The sequence below is a fragment of the Rana temporaria genome, chromosome 1, assembly GCF_905171775.1.
Source record: "Rana temporaria chromosome 1, aRanTem1.1, whole genome shotgun sequence".
Classification (NCBI taxonomy): Eukaryota; Metazoa; Chordata; class Amphibia; order Anura; family Ranidae; genus Rana; species Rana temporaria.
Genome location: NC_053489.1, coordinates 183,120,236 through 183,140,311, shown reverse-complemented (window position 1 = coordinate 183,140,311; position 20,076 = coordinate 183,120,236). Strand labels below are relative to the sequence as shown.

Genomic DNA, 20,076 nt, shown 5'->3' with positions numbered 1-20,076 from the left:
GATCATACACTGCACACTGCATCAAATTAGTCTGCATGGCTGCCATCCCAGAAGGAAGCCTCTTCTAAAGATGATGCACAAGAAAGCCAGCAAACAGTTTGCTGAAGACAAGCAGACTAAGGACATGGATTACTGGAACCATGTCCTGTGGTCTGATGAGAACAAGATAAACTTATAATAGTTCAGATGGTGTAAAGAGTGTATGGCGGCAACCAGGTGAGAAGTACAAAGACAAGTGTGTCTTGCTTACAGTCAAGCGTGGTGGTGGGAGTGTCATGGTCTGGGGCTGCATGAGGGCTGCCGGCACTGGGAGCTACAGTTCATTGAGGGAACCATAAATAACAACATGTACTGCGACATACTGAAGTAGAGCATGTTCCCCTCCCTTCGGAGACTGGGCCGCAGGGCAGGACAGTATTCCAACATGATCACGACCCCAAACAAAACTCCAAATAACCACTGCCTTGCTAAAGAAGCTGAGGGTAAAGGTGATGGACTGGCCAAGCATGTCCCCAGACCTAAATCCTATTGAGAATCTGTGGGGCATTCTCAAACAGAATGTGGAGGAGCGCAAGGTCTCTAACATCCACCAGCTCCATGATGTCCTCATGGAGGAGTGAAAGAGGAATCCAGTGGCAACCTGTGAAGCTCTGGTGAACTCCATGCCCAAGAGGGTTAAGGCAATGCTGGAAAAAAACGGTGGCCTTACAAAATATTGACACTTTGGGCCCAATTTGGACATTTTCACTTAGGGGTGTACTCACTTTTGTTGTCAGCGGTTTAGACATTAAAGGGGTTGTAAAGGTAAAAGTTTTTTTACCTTAATGCATCCTATGCATTAAGGTAAAAAAAATCTGACAGCACCGCCCCCCCCCCCCCCCGAGCCCCCGTTTTACTTACCTCACCGTTCGAAAGTCCTGTGCTCGTGCTTGTCATCTTGCTCGGTTCCCAGCCTGGCCATTGATTGGCTAGGCTGGGCGGATTGATAGCAGCGCAGCCATTGGCTGGCGCTGCTGTCAATCACAGCGGATGACGCGGCGTGCCGGGGGGGGGGGGGCCCGAGTGATACAGTCGGTGGCTATGGCCGCTGCTGTATCACGGGAGCACGCTCGCAAAAGCTTTCCACCATGCGAGGGAGCTCGCATGAACGTGGAAAGCTTTTGCGAGGAGGAGCCGAGACAGCCGCCGAGGGTCCCCAGAAGACACGGATCCGGGTCACTCTGTGCAAAACGATCTGCACAGTGGAGGTAAGTATAACATGTATGTCATTTTAAAAAATTGTGCCTTTAATGGCTGTGTGTTGAGTTATTTTGAGGGGGCAGCAAATTTACACCGTTATACAAGCTGTACACTCACTACTTTACATTGTAGCAAAGTGTAATTTCTTCAGTGTTGTCACATGAAAAGGTATAATAAAATATTTACAAAAATGTGAGGGGTGTAGTGACATACTGTATATACACTTTTGTACACGCAAGCAAACATTTTACATAATCAACAAGTCAGATAAATTATTAAAACAAGCTTCACAACATTCCCTTCATTTTTTACAGCTGCACACGGACAAAGCCACGTACCAATCCTTCCCCTAAGGCAACGCACAACAGCATTCAGACAATAGTTACAGTAATTGAAAACCGTGTCATATGGCTGAAGGTGATGAGAAAGATGGGAAAGGAAAGAAAAAAACAACCTAAATGAACAGCAATGACTGATAATTTTGCATTTCAAATAGTTTTACGTGTATGAAAAGCCATCTTTAGTTCAGATAGTGTAGAGAAGAGTTAGAAAATCTGTCAGATTTATATTGCAGTCTGTGTCCCCATTGCAAAAAGATTCACCCTCTCGATTTGTCCTTGTGATTTTACACTTGTCACAAGAATAGGAGGTGAGGGGAACCTTCCGATGGGGACAACTTGTTCCAATAATAGCAATCTACGAGGGGGGATGTTTTCTCATGATCTGTTATATTTTCGGGACAAGAAGTGAAAGGACAAACACACAAGGGACAGACTCTATAAGTCCATTGGCTTTAAAAACAACGTTGTTTAGAAAGCACAAATGGTGAAATCGAAAATAGAACCATGGTAATCTGTGAATAAAGCAAAGCGGCCCTACATTTGTCTGTTTCTAAGACACAGTTAGCTGTACAGAGTACATGTAATTCGAGTATGAAAAAAATGTATATTATGTTGAAGAAATTAAATAAATTAGAAAAAAAAAAGCTAGGCAAAGAGTATAAGGCAATGATCTGGTGACTCTGGTGACCACACATGGTGGTGCCTTTTTATCCTATGTCCCTTCTAACCTACAAGAGCCTTTGGCCCCATACACACGAGAGAATTTATCCGCGAATACGGTCCAGCGGACCGTTTCCGCGGATAAATCCTCTCGAGGATTTCGGCGGATTTTCATGCGATGGAGTGTACACACCATCGCATTGAAATCCGCGCTGAAATCCTCTGGCGATGATGTGTCGCGCCGTCGCCGCGATTATGACGCGGCGACGGGCGCGACGCTGTCATATAAGGAATTCCACGTATGCGTCAAATCATTACGACGCGTGCGGGGAATCCCTTTGGACGGATGGATCCGGTGAGTCTGTACAGACGAGCGGATCCATCCGTGGGATCCGATTCCAGCGGATAGATATTCTGTGCATGTCGACAAATATTTATCTGCTGGAATTCGGAAATATCCGCGGATAAATATCCGCCGGAGTGTACACACCATAGAATCTATCCGCTGAAACCCATTCGATGGGATTTATCTGCGGATAGATTCTATGGTGTGTACAGGGCCTTAGGGTTGCTGGCTACTAGAGAAAATACTCTCCCTCCTTCTGGCTAGTGGACATCTGTTTATCTTATCAAACATAAGTGACCATTGTTCATTGGCACCGCTGCTTTATACAGTTGTGCTCAAGTTTGCATACCTTGGTAGAATTTATGATTTCTTGGCCATTTTTCAGAGAACATGAATGATAACACAAAAACGTTTCTTTCACTCATGGTTAGTGTTTGGCTGAAGCCATTTATTATCATTCAACTCTGTTTACTCTTTTTAAATAATAATCACAACATAAACTACCCAGAAACTACCCAAATGAACCTGATCAAAAGTCCTGTATTTCACCTGAAGTTATTTGTGGGTTTTTCTTTGGTTCTTCAAACAATTTTCCTGGCAGTTGTGGCTGGAATTTTAGTTGGTCTACCTGACCGTGGTTTGGTTTCAACAGAACAGAACACTGCTGATTGGCATTCTCAATTCCTTGGATATCATTTTATACAGTTCAACTACCTTTTCCCGCACATCCTTTGACAATTCTTTTGCTTTCCCCAATACTGATGCCGCGTACACGCGGTCGTTTTTCGTCATGAAAAAAAATGAAATTTTTAAAAACGTCATTTAAAATCATCGTGTTTGGGCTTCACATCGTTTTTCGGCTTCTGAAAAACGTAAAAAAAAAAATTCGAACATGCTGCACTTTTTAATGTTGTTTTTTAAAATGTAGCTTTTCGGGTTGTAAAAAATTATCGTGTGTGGGCTAAAACGACGTTTTAAACCCGCGCATGCCCAGAAGCGAGTTATGAGACGGGAGCGCTCGTTCTCGTAAAACTACCATTCATAATGGAGTAAGCACATTCATCACGCTGTAACAGACAAAAAAGCGCAAATCGTCTTTTACTAACAAGGAATCAGCTAAAATCAGCCCAAAGGCGAATAGAACTTCTTCTTCAGAGTGCCGTCGTACGTGTTGTACGTCACCGCGCTTTGTTCATCATTTTTCCAAACTCTATGAAAGATGCAAGAGTCTGTCAGGGGTCCAGAAACTCACTGACCTTTCATACACACTAATTACAAGCAAACAGATCACAGGTGAGGATGGTTACCTTTAATAGCCATTCAAACCCCTTTGTGTCAACTTGTGTGCATGTTATCAGGCCAAAATCACCAGGGTATGTAAACTTTTGATCAGGGTCATTTGGGTAGTTTCTGTTGTGAGTATGATTCAAAAAGAGTAAACACAGTTGATTGATAATAAATGGCTTTAGCCAAACACTAACAATAAGTGAAAGAAATGTTTTTGTGTTATCATTCATATTCTCTTAAAAAAGTGACCAATAAATAATAAATTCTGTAAACTTTTGAGCACAACTGTGTGTGTATATATATATATATATATATATATATATATATATATATATATATATATATACACACACACACACACATAAAAATCACTTTATGTAGCTACAAATAAAATAGTTTTAGTATCAGCTGGATGACATTTAACTTGGCACTTTGCATCAGAAATTTTTGCCATGATTCTATGTTATACAGTATAAAATACGTTTTTCATCTTTCATTTGCTTTCCCGTTTCTACAGAGCCTCGCTCCAGGGTCAGTTGCATAACATTACTCTGGACAGGCTTCCTAAGAGTGACAATGACTGTGCAAAGTTTGTAAGCATGGCTGCTTCTGGTCTCCAACAGGTGAGAACGTAACAGTGTGACAATGCAGAGCACAACTGGCAGATGGATATCATCTTCAGCAGAAAGTGCCTGAACAAGAATCTTCATGGCAGGATCATTAAGCATTCTTGACATAAAAAAACTGGAAAAAAAAACTGCTGAAATTACGTGAACGTTTTTGAGATTTACGTCATTGGGTTTACATATAGTTTAAGCTAAAAAAAAAAAAAAAATGTATATAAATGCCACACCAACTATTTTGGAATTCTCGTAATTATAAGTTGTCTTTGCACTTCAATCTGTAGATGTTATTAAAAAAACAAAAAACAAACAACACATACAAAATGTTACTATCTTGCAATTTGGAGACCTGAGGCTGCGTACACACGGTCGATCCAAACCGATGAGAATGGTCCGACGGACCGTTTTCATCGGTTCACCGCTGAAGTGGCCTGATGGTCTGATGTGCGTACACACCATCAGTTCAAAAACCAATCGGGTCAGAACGCGGTGACGTAAAACACACGACGTGCTGAAAAAAATGAAGTTCAATGCTTCTAAGCATGCGTCGACTTGATTCTGAGCATGCGCGGGTTTTGAACTGATGCTTTTGTGTACTAACCATCGGTTTGGACCTATCGGGGCAGCGGTCCATCGGTTCGATTTTAAAGCAAGTTCTAAAATTTTTGACTGAAGGACAACGGACCGATGGGCCGTACACACAGTCGGTTTGGACCGATGAAACTGGACTTCAGGCAGTTTTCATCGGTTTGGACCGATCGTGTGTACGCGGCCTGAGGGTGTTGTGTACACTGTTGATGTGATGTACAGCATGCCCCCAGACATATGATTCCTGCATGTAACATTGGTTCAGTGATTTTCCCAGAAGTCTGCTCTCAGATAATAAGCCAAATTTCAGGTCTTCTCTACAAGAGGTGGCAGAGAAAATTGAGTACTGTCCGTGATACTTTTTTTATTTGCACTAACTACAATTTTTCAGGACAAGCTTTTCGGGGTGTTTCCCCTTCTTCAAGGTCCAAGAGGTGATGCTTTTTTGGTGACACACTCTCTATGTTCACTATATATAAAGATTTGTAGGTTAACCACTTGAGGGAGCTCTGTACCTCAATCAACCGTGCTGCTTACCAGCAAAGTAAAACCACTGTGTAGCCTTGCAAAGCAGGAAGTAAAGCCTGAGCATGTAATGAATATATACGATTTCTCTTGTGTTCATATGGCATTACAAACTATAACACAAACACACAATAGGGTTGATTTACTAAAACTAGAGAGTGCAAAATCTGATGCAGCTCTGCATAGAAACAAGATTATTCTTTTTTTTTGTCAAAGCTTGATTGAACAAGCTAAAGTTAGGGCTCTTTCACATGGGCGGACCGTATGTCTGCTTTTTCATCTATCTTTTTTAACGGATGAAAAAGGGACATACATTGGTCCCTATGAGATCATGGGTGTCAGCGGATGAACAATCCTCCGATTCTGCAGACGGAGGAAAACCCTATTTTTCCATCCGTCTGAGGATCAGATAGGGTGAATACGGACAGACGGTCCGTGTTCATCCGATCCCCCCATAGAGGAGAGCGGAGAAAAGACAGGGCCCTGTCATCCGCCGGCTCACCGGGGATCAATGGAGCGATCCCCGCTGAGCAAGCGGAGGTACACGGGGCGGATCATCACTGATCCGCCCCATGTGAAAGAGGCCTTAGAAGCCGATTGGCTACCATATACAGCTGCATCAGATTTTGCACTCTCCAGTTTTAGTAAATCAATCCCAATGTATGTCTAAAAAGGCTTTATACTGTATACACAATAATGTCACAAAAAAATGGCAAATCTATAAAAGACTTTTTTTTAAATCAAAGATGTTTATTAAAAGAAACAAAAACATTTTTCTTAAACAGAAAAGAAAATCACAGCAAGTACACAGCTCATAGACACATCACCGAAACATTCTGCCAGTGCAGATGACAGTTCACACAGATAGTACAGCAGACTCCCATACAACACACAACCTCAGTCCGAGGCAACTGTTTAAAAGGCACTAGCCCCACTGGAATACCCACATCCTCCAAATGCTATACACAGCAAATTTCCAGAGAATCAACCTCCCCACTTTCTGACTGCCCCCTATGGCTGACTACCCCCCCATCTATCTAAGCAGCCTATCCATGACCAGATCTACTGGAGATAAGCCAGGGGAATCTAACCATGGAGCCCACACTTTCTCAAATTTTCCAGAGCACCCCCTGTGTTGATAAACATACTTCTCCAATCTTATGGTGTCACCCATTTGAGCAATCCATTCCTTCAACGTTGGAGGATCAACCGACTTCCAATGCCGAAGGATTAACCTACGGGCCTGAAACAGAGCTCTCAACAAGGCTTGCCTGCTATTATCGTCCATTAATGTATCATCTATAATTCCAAGAAGACACGGTTTTGGGTCAACAGGAATGTTAGTCCTATAAACACTGTTAAGGAGAGCCACGACCCCTGACCAGAATAAGTGAAGCTTGGGGCACCGCCATAGTAAATGAATTAGGTCGCCATGGTCCCTTGCGCATCTAGTACAATTGGAGTCTGACCTTACCCCCATTTTAAATAGTCTGACAGGTGTATAATGCACTCTGAGCACAATATACAGTTGGGATAGCCGCTGGGCCACGTTCAGGGAGCACAGCTGCACTGCCTGAAGTGCCTCCTCCCATTGTTCGTCCTCGAAGGTCCCCACGTCCCTCTCCCACTTCGCGGACACCCCAAGAGGAAAGTCATCTAGGTAGATATTGAGGATCATTGAGTAAGCGTCAGAGATAAAACCCTTAAACTGGGACACCTCAGCCATAAATTTGAATATCGGCGCTTTCGAAAGAACCCACGGGGCCCCCCCTGCCTGCGCCATCACCGCATGTCTTAACTGCATGTACTGGAAAAACATAGACTGTGGAAGGCGATACCTCTCCCTCAGTTCAGGGAAGGGGATTAGCTCACCCTCAACAAAAATATGCTTCAGAAGCGTAACACCATGTCTTCTCCACCGCGCCCCACAGTCCAATGAGAGTAACTCCTCATAATACCTATTGTCCCAGATCGGGCTGAAACCCGTGAACCCCTCTACCTCCTGCATCTGTCTAAGTTTGTTCCAAATTTTTTGCAACAGCGCATACGTGGGAAACTTTTTGTTAGATAATGCGTATGCCAGGGCCTCCATACCAGTAGGTACGCTATCGAAGCCAGTGGCATAACACATCAGGGCCCTAATGGGATCCGACCGCCCCTCGCCACCCTCTAGAACCTGACCCTTTGGCATAGCCCTGGCGATGTGTTGCGCCTGAGCCGCCAAATAATATACCCAAGGATTAGGGAGGGCGAGGCCACCCGCCACCTTTGGCTTCTGAAACTGCTCCAGCTTCACCCTAGGGGACTTGGCCTGCCAGATAAAGGTCCTAAAAAGGGAATTAATAATCCTGAACATCTTCAGAGGAATGACCACTGGAGTGTTGTGCAGGATATATAAGAGCTGGGGCATAAAGATCATTTTAATAAGATTGACCCTGCCTACTAGGGACATCTTAAGGCGAGACCAGATCTTAACTTTATCTCTAATTCTGTTCAGCAACGGTGTCAAATTAAGCGCAATAAAATCCCGTGGTTCAGGGGTAATCTGGATACCGAGATACTTAAATCCTGCAGATACCGGTACCCTGTGAATCAACCTCTCCTCGCCCCCCTGGACCCCGTCCAGCAATAAAAGCGAGGACTTGGTCCAGTTGATGACTAGGCCAGAATAGGACCCAAACCTGCCGACCACTTCCATAGCCTCCTCCAGGGAGCCATCAGTGTCACCCAAAAGGAGCATGGTGTCGTCGGCGTACAACATAATCTTCTCCTGGATCTCCCCATATTGTAGACCCCTCACTCTCTGATTCGCTCTGATCAAGGCTGCCATGGGTTCAATGGCCACGGCGAAGAGAAGCGGGGACAGCGGGCATCCCTGTCGGGTACCCCTATGCAGGGTAAACGGTTTAGAGACATGGCCCGCCTCCCTAATCACCGCCCTGGGCGAACAGTATAGTAATTGTACCCACGACATAAACTGTTCACCGAAGCCAAATTTGGCCATGACAGCCCACAAGTAACCCCATTCTATACTGTCAAAAGCCTTGTGGGCATCTAATGACAATAGGGCCCTATTTCCCATATGCTCCGACTTCGTCTGAATGTTCAAATAAAGCCTGCGGAGATTGATGGCTGTGCATTTTTGGGGCATAAAGCCGGACTGATCCGAGTGGATGATGCAGGAGATAACCTTGTTGAGCCTCAAGGCCAGGACTTTCGCTAAAATTTTAATATCGCTCTGCAAGAGCGATATCGGCCTATACGAACCCGGGTCAAGCGGGTCTTTACCCGGTTTTAGAAGGAGAACAATGCAAGCTCTGGTCATGGAGTCTGGTAGATACTGTCGATCTCTGGCAAAATTAAGAACTCTGAGCAAGTGTGGCAAGACTATCCCCCCATATTGTTTGAAAATTTCCATGGGCAGCCCATCATCCCCCGGAGACTTGGAGTTAGGAAAAAGACTGAGAGCCTCTTGCAGTTCCTCCAACCTGATCGGAGAATCCAGAAGTGCCCTCTGGCTAGCCGACAAACTAGGCAGCTCAATTCCCCGCAGGTACTCCTGTAACTCCAAGTCTGAATAAGTCACTCGGGACCTGTATAAATCAGAATAAAACCTAACTAGCTCCTCCATAATTTGTACGGGAGTATTTACAAGCCCACCCCCCTCCTTTTGTAGTGCGCCTATAGATGGGGAAGTTTGGGACGCCTTCACTATCTTTGCAAGCAAACGGCCTGTTTGTTCCCCCTCCTCAAAGAAAGCCTGTCTATTGAAAAAACGTTTTCTATCAGCTGACTCCCTAGTAATCCTATCCACTGCCTCCTGTGCAGCTATCCACGCCTCTCTAGCTGCATCTGAAGGATCTGCAATAAATTCTGCCTCCAGCCTGCTCACCAACACTTCAGATTGCTCCCGTACCCCATTCGTCTTGGCCTTGATACCATTGACCTCCTTTATCAAGATTCCCCTGAGAAACGCTTTAAACGTCTCCCAGGTCAATCCCAAATCCGGGTGACCCTCATGACGCCGCCAAAACCCAGCAATCTCCTCCGCTACTTGCACATGGGAAGGGAACAAATTGAGCCAGAAGGCGTTGAGCTTCCAAGGAGCCCTAGGAAGATCCGTAGCGGGCCTAACAACCAGGGATGCCAAAAGAGGGGAATGATCCGACACCCCCCTCACCAGGTATCGAAGATCCTCCAACAGATTGACCGTCTGGGGCGAGCAGATGCATAGGTCAATACGTGACAGGGAAAGGTGAGTCTTAGAGAAACAGGAGAACAACTTTTGCTGTGGGTTCCGGCTGCGCCACGGGTCAACCCACCCCACCTCCTCCGTGAATTTCCGCAGTGCCGTTCGAGCTCTGCTGCGGGAAGCCAACGGAGGTGGATGCTTGTCCATGACAGGATCCATATAACAGTTGAAGTCACCCATGACAACAAACGGTACATCCGGGTGGTCCAACTGGTACATTAACAAAATCCGCAGTACCTCAGAGTTAAAAGGAGGGGGAACATATATAGCAGCTAATATACATTTCAATTGACCAATTTTACACAGTAAGACCACATATCGTCCCTCGTCATCTATCAGTTTGTCCAGCAGAAGAAACTCCAGGGCTTTATGGACCAGCACACTCACCCCCCTCGAATAGGAGGTATGGGTCGAGTGGTAGGCCCAACCCACCCAAGAAAAACCCAGGCAAGAAATCGTGTCCGGCACATGGTGAGTCTTCTGCAGAACATAGATAGCAGGGGAGTACTTTTTCAAAATAGTAGTAACCATGGTACGTTTCAGGGGGCTCTGAACACCCCTAATGTTCCAAGAAAGCAATGTAACAGTACTCATTCTTAAATCGACCTAAAATCCGAAAAAAGTAACAAATCGTGTACCCTAGACGCCATAGGGTGTGCCTATAAAAGACTTTAATAACAAATGTGTGACATTGTTGTACACAAATCTGTAAAGCTCACCTGAGCAAATGCACATGCATTGTTAGAAGTTATAAAGAAACCTTAATTTTACAATTGAGATTAATGTAGCATTGTTTCATGCCGGGAGTTAGTTTGATAACTAGTTTACTACTTCAAACAGAAAACACCCCAATCTGACCTAGAGAGGCCACATTCTACTGTACTTACTGCAGCCAAAACTGTGGAAGTTGTAATGACATTTGTGAGAGTGACAGTTGGGATGCCAGGAATGACTTGTGCATGGAGTACAGCTGTGTGCCTCTGCACAGAAAAGCACAAACACAACTCAGTCTCCATAGATTATAGTCTGGAAACAAGAACTGCAGATATAAAGCAAAAGGGTCAAATGGAAAAAAAAAAAAAAAACACACTAGGTGGTATAGTCTTTGGTTTTGAGTAGATAGGTGTTGTTTTTTTTTTGTATTTGATATGCTTTCTAGATGGGTTAGAAGTGCACATCAAGCACAGGACAGCAGATTCGTATTTCAGAAGTGCAGCATAAACCCTGTACACGCGACCAGGATTCCCGGCGGTATAAAGTCTGCCCGGAATCCTGACGGAAAACCTGAGAACCTGCTCGGTAACTTTCCCCATGTGTATGCTCCCTCGCAGTGTTTCCCCATAGGAAAACTGCCGGTTTTAAAACCGATAGGAATCCTGGCGGGAAAATAGAGAGCAGGTTCTCTATTTTCCCGCCGGGAAAACTGAGAGGAAGCATATACACGGCCGGTTTTCCCAGCCAAAAGCTCACTTGGCAGTTTTCATGGCAGGAAAACCGGCCGTGTGTACGAGGCAATAGATTACATTTTTAAGGCTGCTTTTGACTTGCTTGCTTGCATTCCTTTGGACACAGCAGACCCGACTGGGACATTTACACTGTAGGCAAAAGCAGGTCAAACTCGTTTTTTTTCCTTCACTTTGTGTTTGAACGCATGCTTTGAATTGCAAACAAGCTCTTATTCAAATGAAAAAAGGACACTTCAAGCCTTGAGATTTTCAAAAGTTCACTTCCAGTTTTAGGTAGAAAAAAGAAGGGTTAGACCCCCAGTCAAGTTTTAGGATGCACTCACACTGACAGTTTTAACTGTGCCTGGGCACAGTTTATTCCCTTGGTCTGGTTCACTTGTTTAGAGTGAGTGCTCCAAGCTGCACTTGGAAATGGTGGTCCACTTGTGGCATGGAACAGTTCACTTCAATGTAAATGCAAAACATGCCTGGACTGCAAAGAACTCTCCATAGATCAATGAGCACAGAAGCAGGGATCACTGGGGTCTAAATGATGTAAGGGTGCACTTACACTGGGCACTGAGCTTGACTGCCTCCCCTACTGGTTTGTACTCACAAGAAAGTGTTTACGTGCACATTTATAGTTAACTAACGCCCAGCACCAGTTAAAGGGGTTGTAAACTTTCCCGTTTTTTCACCTTAATGCATCCTATGCATTAAGGTGAAAAAACATCTTATAATTCCCGGCCCCCCAGCCCCCCCCGTTTACTTACCTGAGCCTTCGAAAGTCCCGCATCGAGAACGTGCTTGATCTCGGCTCGGCCTTCTCGGCTCTTCATTGGATAGATTGATAGCAGCGCAGCCATTGGCTCCCGCTGCTGTCAATCAAATTTAATGACGTGGGCTCCGGGGGTGGGGCCGAGTCCGGCATTCGTGTCTACGGACGCAAATGCTGGATTCGAGAGCATGCCCGCAAGGTAACCCCCTGCTTCCCAGAGGGGGTTATCTGATGCGGGGAGGAGCCGAGACAGCCACCGAGGGACCCCAGAAGATGAGGTTCGGGGCCACTCTGTGCAAAACGAGCTGCACAGGGTAGGTAAGTATGACATGTTTGTTTTTTTATATGAACCTATACAATTCACTTTAAGTGTGTCATGTCCGGGACCATTTGGAACAGGTAGTTCAGCGATCCGGTACAGTTTGCTGCAGTGTAAGTGCAAACCATGCCAGAACATAGTTCTCCCCATAGAGGACTGTGTAGTAAAACAGGAATTGCTGGTCTTGTTAGCAATCAATCTCAAGCTTGGTTCAGTTAAACTGGCCCGAGTGCGACAATTGAACTTGGGCACAGTTCAGTTCAGTTCAACCATGCTCAGTGTGAGTGTACCCTTAAATGCTGTTTGCATGTTAAGGGGAAAGATTTCCTCTCACTTCCTGTTCTGACACCTGTTCCCTGGAAAGGAAGTGCTTGAGACAGAAAACCCAAAAGATTGTCTAAACTTTTCCCAACCAATAAAAAAAAAAACTTCACACCTCTTGTACTCTGATACCAGTTGCATAGGAATCTCCCCATTGAGGCCACTGATTCCTTCCATACTTTAAAAAAAAAAAAAAAAAATGTAATTAGAATTTGGCTTTCAAAAAGAACACTAACATCTGACTGGCTGCTGAAGATGACATATATTCCCCTCCCCCGAGAACTCAGAACATAAAAAAGGAGTGAAATGTGAATTCCCAGCATATTATATATGTGAGAGCTTCTCTCAGCACCTCTCCTAGTAGTGATGACACAGCTTGCATTTTATGTTACCCAGCTAAACCTACATTCAGCGAACAAATCTGCAAACAAATCAAATCTGCAAATGTTCTCTGCTCGCTTTCCTCAGGCAAGTGCAGTATTAAACAGAAAAAGGAGGGAAAGACACATCAGATGAATGCAAAATATGCTGCTTTTCGTGTGAAAGGAGGAATTAATCCTCTGTGAAGTCACACTACTGGGACATTCATGATGGATGCCTCTGCGGCTTTATCAATATTGCATTATAAATAAACCCACATTTAGTTGTGCAGATGGGTAGTCTAAGTCCATTAATGTCCACAAACCATTAGAGGGAAGTGGAACCCTCCCTCACAGATGAGATTGATAAAGACAGGACAGTACCGTGTGTTCCTGAAGATGAATACTGACAAGTGTGAGGCCTCGTACACACGACCGAGGAACTCGTCGGGCGAAACACATCATTTTCCTCGTCGAGTTCCTTGTTAGGCTTGTCGAGGAACTTGACAAGCTTGCTTTGCGTACACACGGTCAAGACAAAATCTCCTCGTTCTCAAACGCGGTGACATACAACAAATACAATGGCAGGGGAAGTTTGATTCCACTGGCACAACTCTTGGGGCTGATTTTGCTAATCTCATGTGTTTGCGTGTTAAGTAAAAGTTTGTTAAGAGATAATTTGCACTTTTCAGGCTGTTACAGCTTGAAAAATGTGTTATCTCCATTACAAATGATACTTTTACTCCCGTCTTATACTTTATTCTGAGCAAGCGCGGGTTTCTTAGCATACACACGTTCAAGTTTCTCGTCGAAAACCAGCCCGACGACGAACACGACGAGCAAATTGAGACTCCCGTCGAGGAAAAAGAGAACTTGTTCTCTTTTTTGCTCGTTGAGTTCCTCGACAGTTTCCACTGCGCATATATGCTGTGACAGAAAGTATTGCAACGACCGCTATTTTATTCTCTAGGGTGTTAGAAAAAAAATATATATAACGTTTGGGAGTTCTAAGTAATTTTCGAGCAAAAAATAACCGTTTTTAACTTGTAAACACCAAATCTCAGAAATAGGCTCGGGACTGTAGTGGTTAAATTAGTAATAGACTAATGAAAATGAGAATGAAGTGAAGGGTGCTAACTAATCAGCAAATAAATGTGCTGTGATTGACCATTAGCAAATCAATAATTAAATGAAATGAGTGTTAGTGAATTACTTCACTTTAACAAATATACACAAATTATATAAATCCAATACAGAAACTGTGAAAAATAAAATAAATTAAAAATCCAAAAACAGCTCAAATTTCTTCAAATGTTATTTGGTATTTCCTCTCCAACACCGTGCTTAAAAATGATGACTGTGCTCTAGTTTCCAATTAGTGACTTTTCACCCGAAGTGACAACAAAATATGCTCACCAGATGGCTCTGGTCAGCCAGTGACCATAAAATATGAAGATTAAACCTCCTCTTTCCACAAAAAACATTCACAGATCTCCTTCCAATCAGTCATTCACATATATGATGTAGTTTTGATCGAATAACAAGGCTCTAGACACCTCCTCCAATGTTATCTGTATATCCTCCGCTCAAATTATTCAGTTCTGCAAAGTGAGCTCCGCCAAAAGAAAGCCAGGGAAGGCAGATATAGTGCAGTATTGTTTGTTTATTAGATAAAAGTCACTTACAATTCTCCAGCAAGGGAGTGCATCGGCAGATGAGGAACAGCCTAGTGAGATGGAAGTCCGTCGTACAACAATGACTGCCCAGCAGTGTGTAAAATGCCCAAACAGCTCCCTTGCGGAAGTGATGGTATTTGCCTGTCAAACCTCGATTCTATGCATTTCGCGTTCCAGCACGCGTCATCAGGAAGTCAGTTGGAAGTCACTTCCTGATGACATGTGCTGGAACGCGAAGTGCATAGAAACGAGGTTTAACACGCAAATACCGGGGAGCATTTTACACACTGCTGGGCAGTCAGCGTTGTCACCTCGGGTGGAAAGTCACTAATTGGAAACTAGAGCACAGTAATAATTTTTAAGCACAGTGTTGGATAGGATATTTTTCAGTTTCTGTATTGGATTTATATAATTTGTGTATATTTGTTAAAGTGAAATAATTCACTAACACTCATTTAATTTAATTATTGATTTGCTAATGGTCACTCATTGCACATTTATTTGCTGATTAGCGCCCTTCACTTCACTCTCATTTCCATTTGAGGATGCCTCACAGATGCTCAATAGGGTTTAGGTTTGGAGACATGCTTGGCCAGTCCATCACCTTTACCCTCAGCTTCTTTAGCAAGGCATTGGTCATCTTGGAGGTGTATTTGGGGTCATCATCATGTTGGAATACTGCCCTGCCACCCAGTCTCCGAAGGGGTATCATGCTCTGCTTCAGTATGTCACAGTACATGTTGGCATTTAGGGTTCCCTCAATGAACTGTAGCTCCCCAGTGCCAGCAGCACTTACGCAGCCCCAGACCATGACACTCCCACCACCATGCTTGACTGTAGGCAAGATACACTTGTCTTTGTACTCCTCACCTGGTTGCTGCCACACACGCTTCACACCATCTGAACCAAATACGTTTATCTTGGTCTCATCAGACCACAGGACATGGTTCCAGTACTCCATGTCCTTAGTCTGCTTGTCTTCAGCAAACTGTTTGCATGCTTTCTTTTTTTTGATCAAAACAACGTTTATTGAGCATAGAAAAAATATACAAACACACGGATATCTAGTGCAACAGGCACTACAATTACGGATAAATTCCATTGATGTACATACAGGCATGGCAAAGAGTAACATTACATGTGCATATATATTTCAGCGTAGAAGAGGGCAGAACGGTGTCAGGCAAGCAGGGGGGGCCCCCGGGGAGGAGCACGACTAGTCAGGCGCATCACAGGTGGAGGCGTCCCCCAGCCATCTATCCCAAACCTTGTGGTATTTGCCCGGGCATCCCCTATGGACATAGAGTAGCTTTTTGAAGGGTAGAGTAGTGTTAACAGCTCTGATCCACTGCTGCAGTGTGGGGGGGGGGGGGTCCCCTCATCCATGTCTTAGCTATCTGAAGCCTGGCAAGGAATAATTTTTCCTGTAAAAATATATTCAGGTACTTTTCGGCTTCAGGGAGTGAAAGAAGCCCCAGCACACACTGACGGGGGCAGAGGGACAGTGGGGAGCCCATGCGGTCATGGAGGAACTGGACCACCTGGGTCCAGAACCCCTGTACGCAGGGGCATGTCCAAAGGAGATGATAGAAGGTGGCGCTGGGATGGTCGCAGCCGGGGCAGTTGGGGTTGTGTCCGGGTCTGTATCTAAATATGCGGTAGGGCGTCAGGTATGATCGGTGGAGGATATATAGGTGAGTGAGGCGGTCAGAGATCTTGGGATAAACAGTTCTGCAATTGGCGAGAGCTTCCTCCCAGTCCTCAGCTGACATCTTGCCCAAGTCAGGTTCCCAACGGGATTTCAACTGATGGGCGGTGGCGGCGGCCGAGGGCACCAAAAGATAAGCGTAAAACTGGGAGATCAGCTGCTTGGGGTCCCTGCCCAGGACAATGTCCACTGGCAGCAGGATCTCGAGAACAGGGATGGCATCTCCAAACTGTGTGTTGAGTGCGTTCCGGAGCTGGAGGTAGCGGAAGAACATATGGTTGGGCAGGGCGAAGGTTTCTTTAAGGGACTGAAAAGACATGACCGCTCCATGGGCCAGTTTGCATGCTTTCTTGTGCATCATCTTTAGAAGAGGCTTCCTTCTGGGACCACAGCCATGCAGACTAATTTGATGCAGGGTGCGGCGTATGGTCTGAGCCCTGACAGGCTGAGCCCCCCAACCCTTCAACATTTGCAGCAATGCTGGCAGCATTCATACGTCTATTTCCCAAAGTCAACCTATGGATATAATGCCAAGCACGTACACTCAACTTCTTTGGTCACAAATATTGAAATATATGTTTAAGCTGACCAACTGCGTCAAAGTATTTGTAGTGTTAATTTGTAGTGTTAATATGTGGTCACACCGCTTTAGCACCTGATAGTTCAAATATATGTACAAGTTATTTGCCGTGGTGGATTTGAATATTACCTGTGGAATAAAAACGAGAACATCTTTATGCTTTAGGATCATTCATCTTTAAGATTGGTGCTTTGAACGTTTCATATCATGAACTTTTTTCATTTTTGTGTACTTTCTTACTGTGTGGACGATAGACTGACATCTTATACTGTATATCTGCTGCACTCTTTACGCAGTGTGCTCCCTACCTGGCCACTGTACCCATCACACTGAGAAGCGCATGGCCAAAGAATTTTGTACTAGGGGTAGGCTTACTATTTATTGACAGTGCATGGCAGTAAGCGGATTTATAGCCACTATTAATTCCAATATTCAGTCCCATGAAGCGGATGTGTTACAAAGACATTTATGTCGCATCACATACCTCCATTATATTTAATCCTTCCACACTGGAACTGCCGGTATATTCTGCTGGTTCATGAAAGGAATCATCTAAAGGCAAAGAAAACAACAACAGCATTACAGAAGACACTATAGAGTAAAAAAAATATTACAGAAACAAAATTTGTCATGAACCTTCTAATATTTTTTTTTAAATGATAATTAAATTATTCTGTATGAGATTACAAATACTACTAGTTCAGCTAATATTAGCACAGTGTCATCACACTTGTGGCTTAAGGTATCAGTATTAATCTTGCAATTGGACTCATAAGCAGAGCTATTTGAGCACTTATTTTGGTTAGCTGTCCCCGGTACACTTGCAATTATAGGACCCTCAAATAAATGCTGAATATTACCTGTGTAAACAATATTCTGTTGTAACCTACCATCATCACTACAACTTATTCATGCCACTTTTATCTGAATGTTGTTTTTTACTAGCAGCTAAAAGGTCTACACTTAAACGTGAACAACTCACACATTAGTATTTGGCACAGCCACTTTTTAATCTCTTTTTACATTTTTTGCACACATTTAAAAAATTGTTTTAGGCCTGAACATATATTTCCTGAAAGCAGAGACCCCAGAAAAAAATGGTAGTAGTTCCAATTTTTATGTCACACGATATCTGGGCAAACATTTATCAAGCACAAAATTTCAGGAAAAAAATATATTAATGTTAATTTTAGGGCAAGAAAATGTAATATTACCCAATTTTGGAAAAATATAGAAAATGAGGTTGTGCCAAGTAATTTTCAAGCTTCTAATTTTCTCCCATGCGCAAAAAAAGCGACCTTGAACTTCAGTAGCATTTATTTTTCATAGGTGAGAACTTAAAACCACTGCAGGTAATCAGTTTGAATTCCACTATGAATAATGAATTTAAAATTATTGCTCCCACTCTGGGGTGTGTGGCAATATGTAACATGTGTATTGCAAGCAACGTGGGCAGGTACCCCTGCCGGTTTGTTCACGCTCGTGTGTACATGCATGTGGGGGCAGTGCAGGCTCAAAATAGTTTTTTAGGGGGTTAAGTGCTAAGGCCTCGTACACACGATAGGTTAACCAGAGGACAACGGTCTGATGGACCGTTTTCATCGGTCCAAACCAATCGTGTGTGGGCCCCATAGGTTATTTAACCATAGGTTAAAAAAAAAGCCAACCTAAATTTAACCTATGGATTCCTAACCGATGGGAAAAAACAATCGTTAGTAGGCACAACCATCGGTTAAAAATCCACGCATGCTCAGAATCAAGTCGACGCATGCTTGGAAGAACTGAACTTCGTTTTTTTCAGCACGTCGTCGTGTTTTACGTCACCGCGTTCTGACACAATCGTTTTTTTAACCGATGGTGTGTAGGCACGACGGACCATCAGTCAGCTTCATCGGTTAACCAATGACAACGGTCCATCAGACCGCTCTCATCGGATGGACTGATCGTGTGTACGAGGCTTTAGTAGTCTTTTGACTACTTGTCACTTGCTGCTGTCACTTAATCCTGTAATGAGGGAGTGAGGCTGAGCTGCACTGTCTAAATGTCTAAAGATGAAGGCAGCGCAATGCAGAATCGAGATTGCAAGTGTGCCACCATAGAAAGCAATTTTCTATGGTAGCACACAGAGAAAAGAAGGAAAAGTGGGCGCCGGCGAGGAGCTCGATAAGGGCTGTGTTGTGCAATTCCATTCCAGGTATAAATGTGTTTGTTATTTATAAAAAAGAAAAAAGTATGCGCTTGATATTCCAGATCCACCCACTTACAGCAAACCATTACAAGTGCTTCCTTCATCAGAAAAAGTGAAAACCCTGTGGAAGGAAAATGATAAATGCAAGGAGGGAGAATGGGTGTTGGGACTTTAAATATACCCCCGTGTGCACAATTAGATATAGAATGACATACAATATGTCTAAAAATGATGAAATTATAAATGTTTTTCTATTTTTTTTTTTTTACAAATAAATATGTAAAAGTGTGGCGTGCATTTTGCATTTGTATTCAGCCCCCTGAGTCAATACTTTGTAGAACCACCTTTCACTGCAATTACAGCTGTAAGTCTTTTTGGGGATGTCTCTACCAGCTTTGCACATCTAGAGAGTGAGATTTTTGCCCATTCTTTGCAAAATAGCTCAAGCTCTGTCAGATTGGATGGAGAGCGTCTGTGAACAGCAATTTTCAAGTCTTGTCACAGATTCCCAATTGGATTTAGGTCTGGACTTTGACTGGGCCATTCTAACACATATGCTTTGATCTAAACCATTCCATTGTAGCTCTGGCTGTATGTTTAGGGTCGTTGTCCTGCTGGAAGGTGAACCTCCACCCCAGTCTCAAGTCTTTTGCAGACTAACAGATTTTCTTCTGGCTCCATCCATCTTCCCATCAACTCTGACCAGCTTCCCTGTCCCTGCTGAAGAAAAGCATCCCCACAACATGATGCTGCCACCACCATGTTTCACGTGGAGATGGTGTGTTCAGGGTGATGTGCAGTGTTAGTTTTCTGCCACACATAGCGTTTTGCTTTTAGTAGC

General features: G+C 43.9%; 1 protein-coding gene across 14 annotated transcripts in view; it reads right to left on the bottom strand.

Moving 5' to 3' along the window:
• Positions 1-20,076, bottom strand: part of PITPNM2 (phosphatidylinositol transfer protein membrane associated 2) — a 439,829-nt gene that overhangs the window by 96,036 nt on the left and 323,717 nt on the right. For 9 of the 14 annotated variants that reach the window (XM_040347302.1, XM_040347306.1, XM_040347308.1 and 6 more), the window contains 2 exons: positions 17,532-17,599; positions 10,749-10,841 (listed from right to left, as the gene is read on the bottom strand). In XM_040347302.1, coding sequence (XP_040203236.1) covers positions 10,749-10,841; positions 17,532-17,599 — 161 coding nt within the window. Of the gene's footprint in view, positions 1-10,748; positions 10,842-12,452; positions 12,903-17,531; positions 17,600-20,076 lie in introns of those variants that run through there. The other 5 variants (XM_040347307.1, XM_040347310.1, XM_040347311.1 and 2 more) reach the window with 2 other exon arrangements.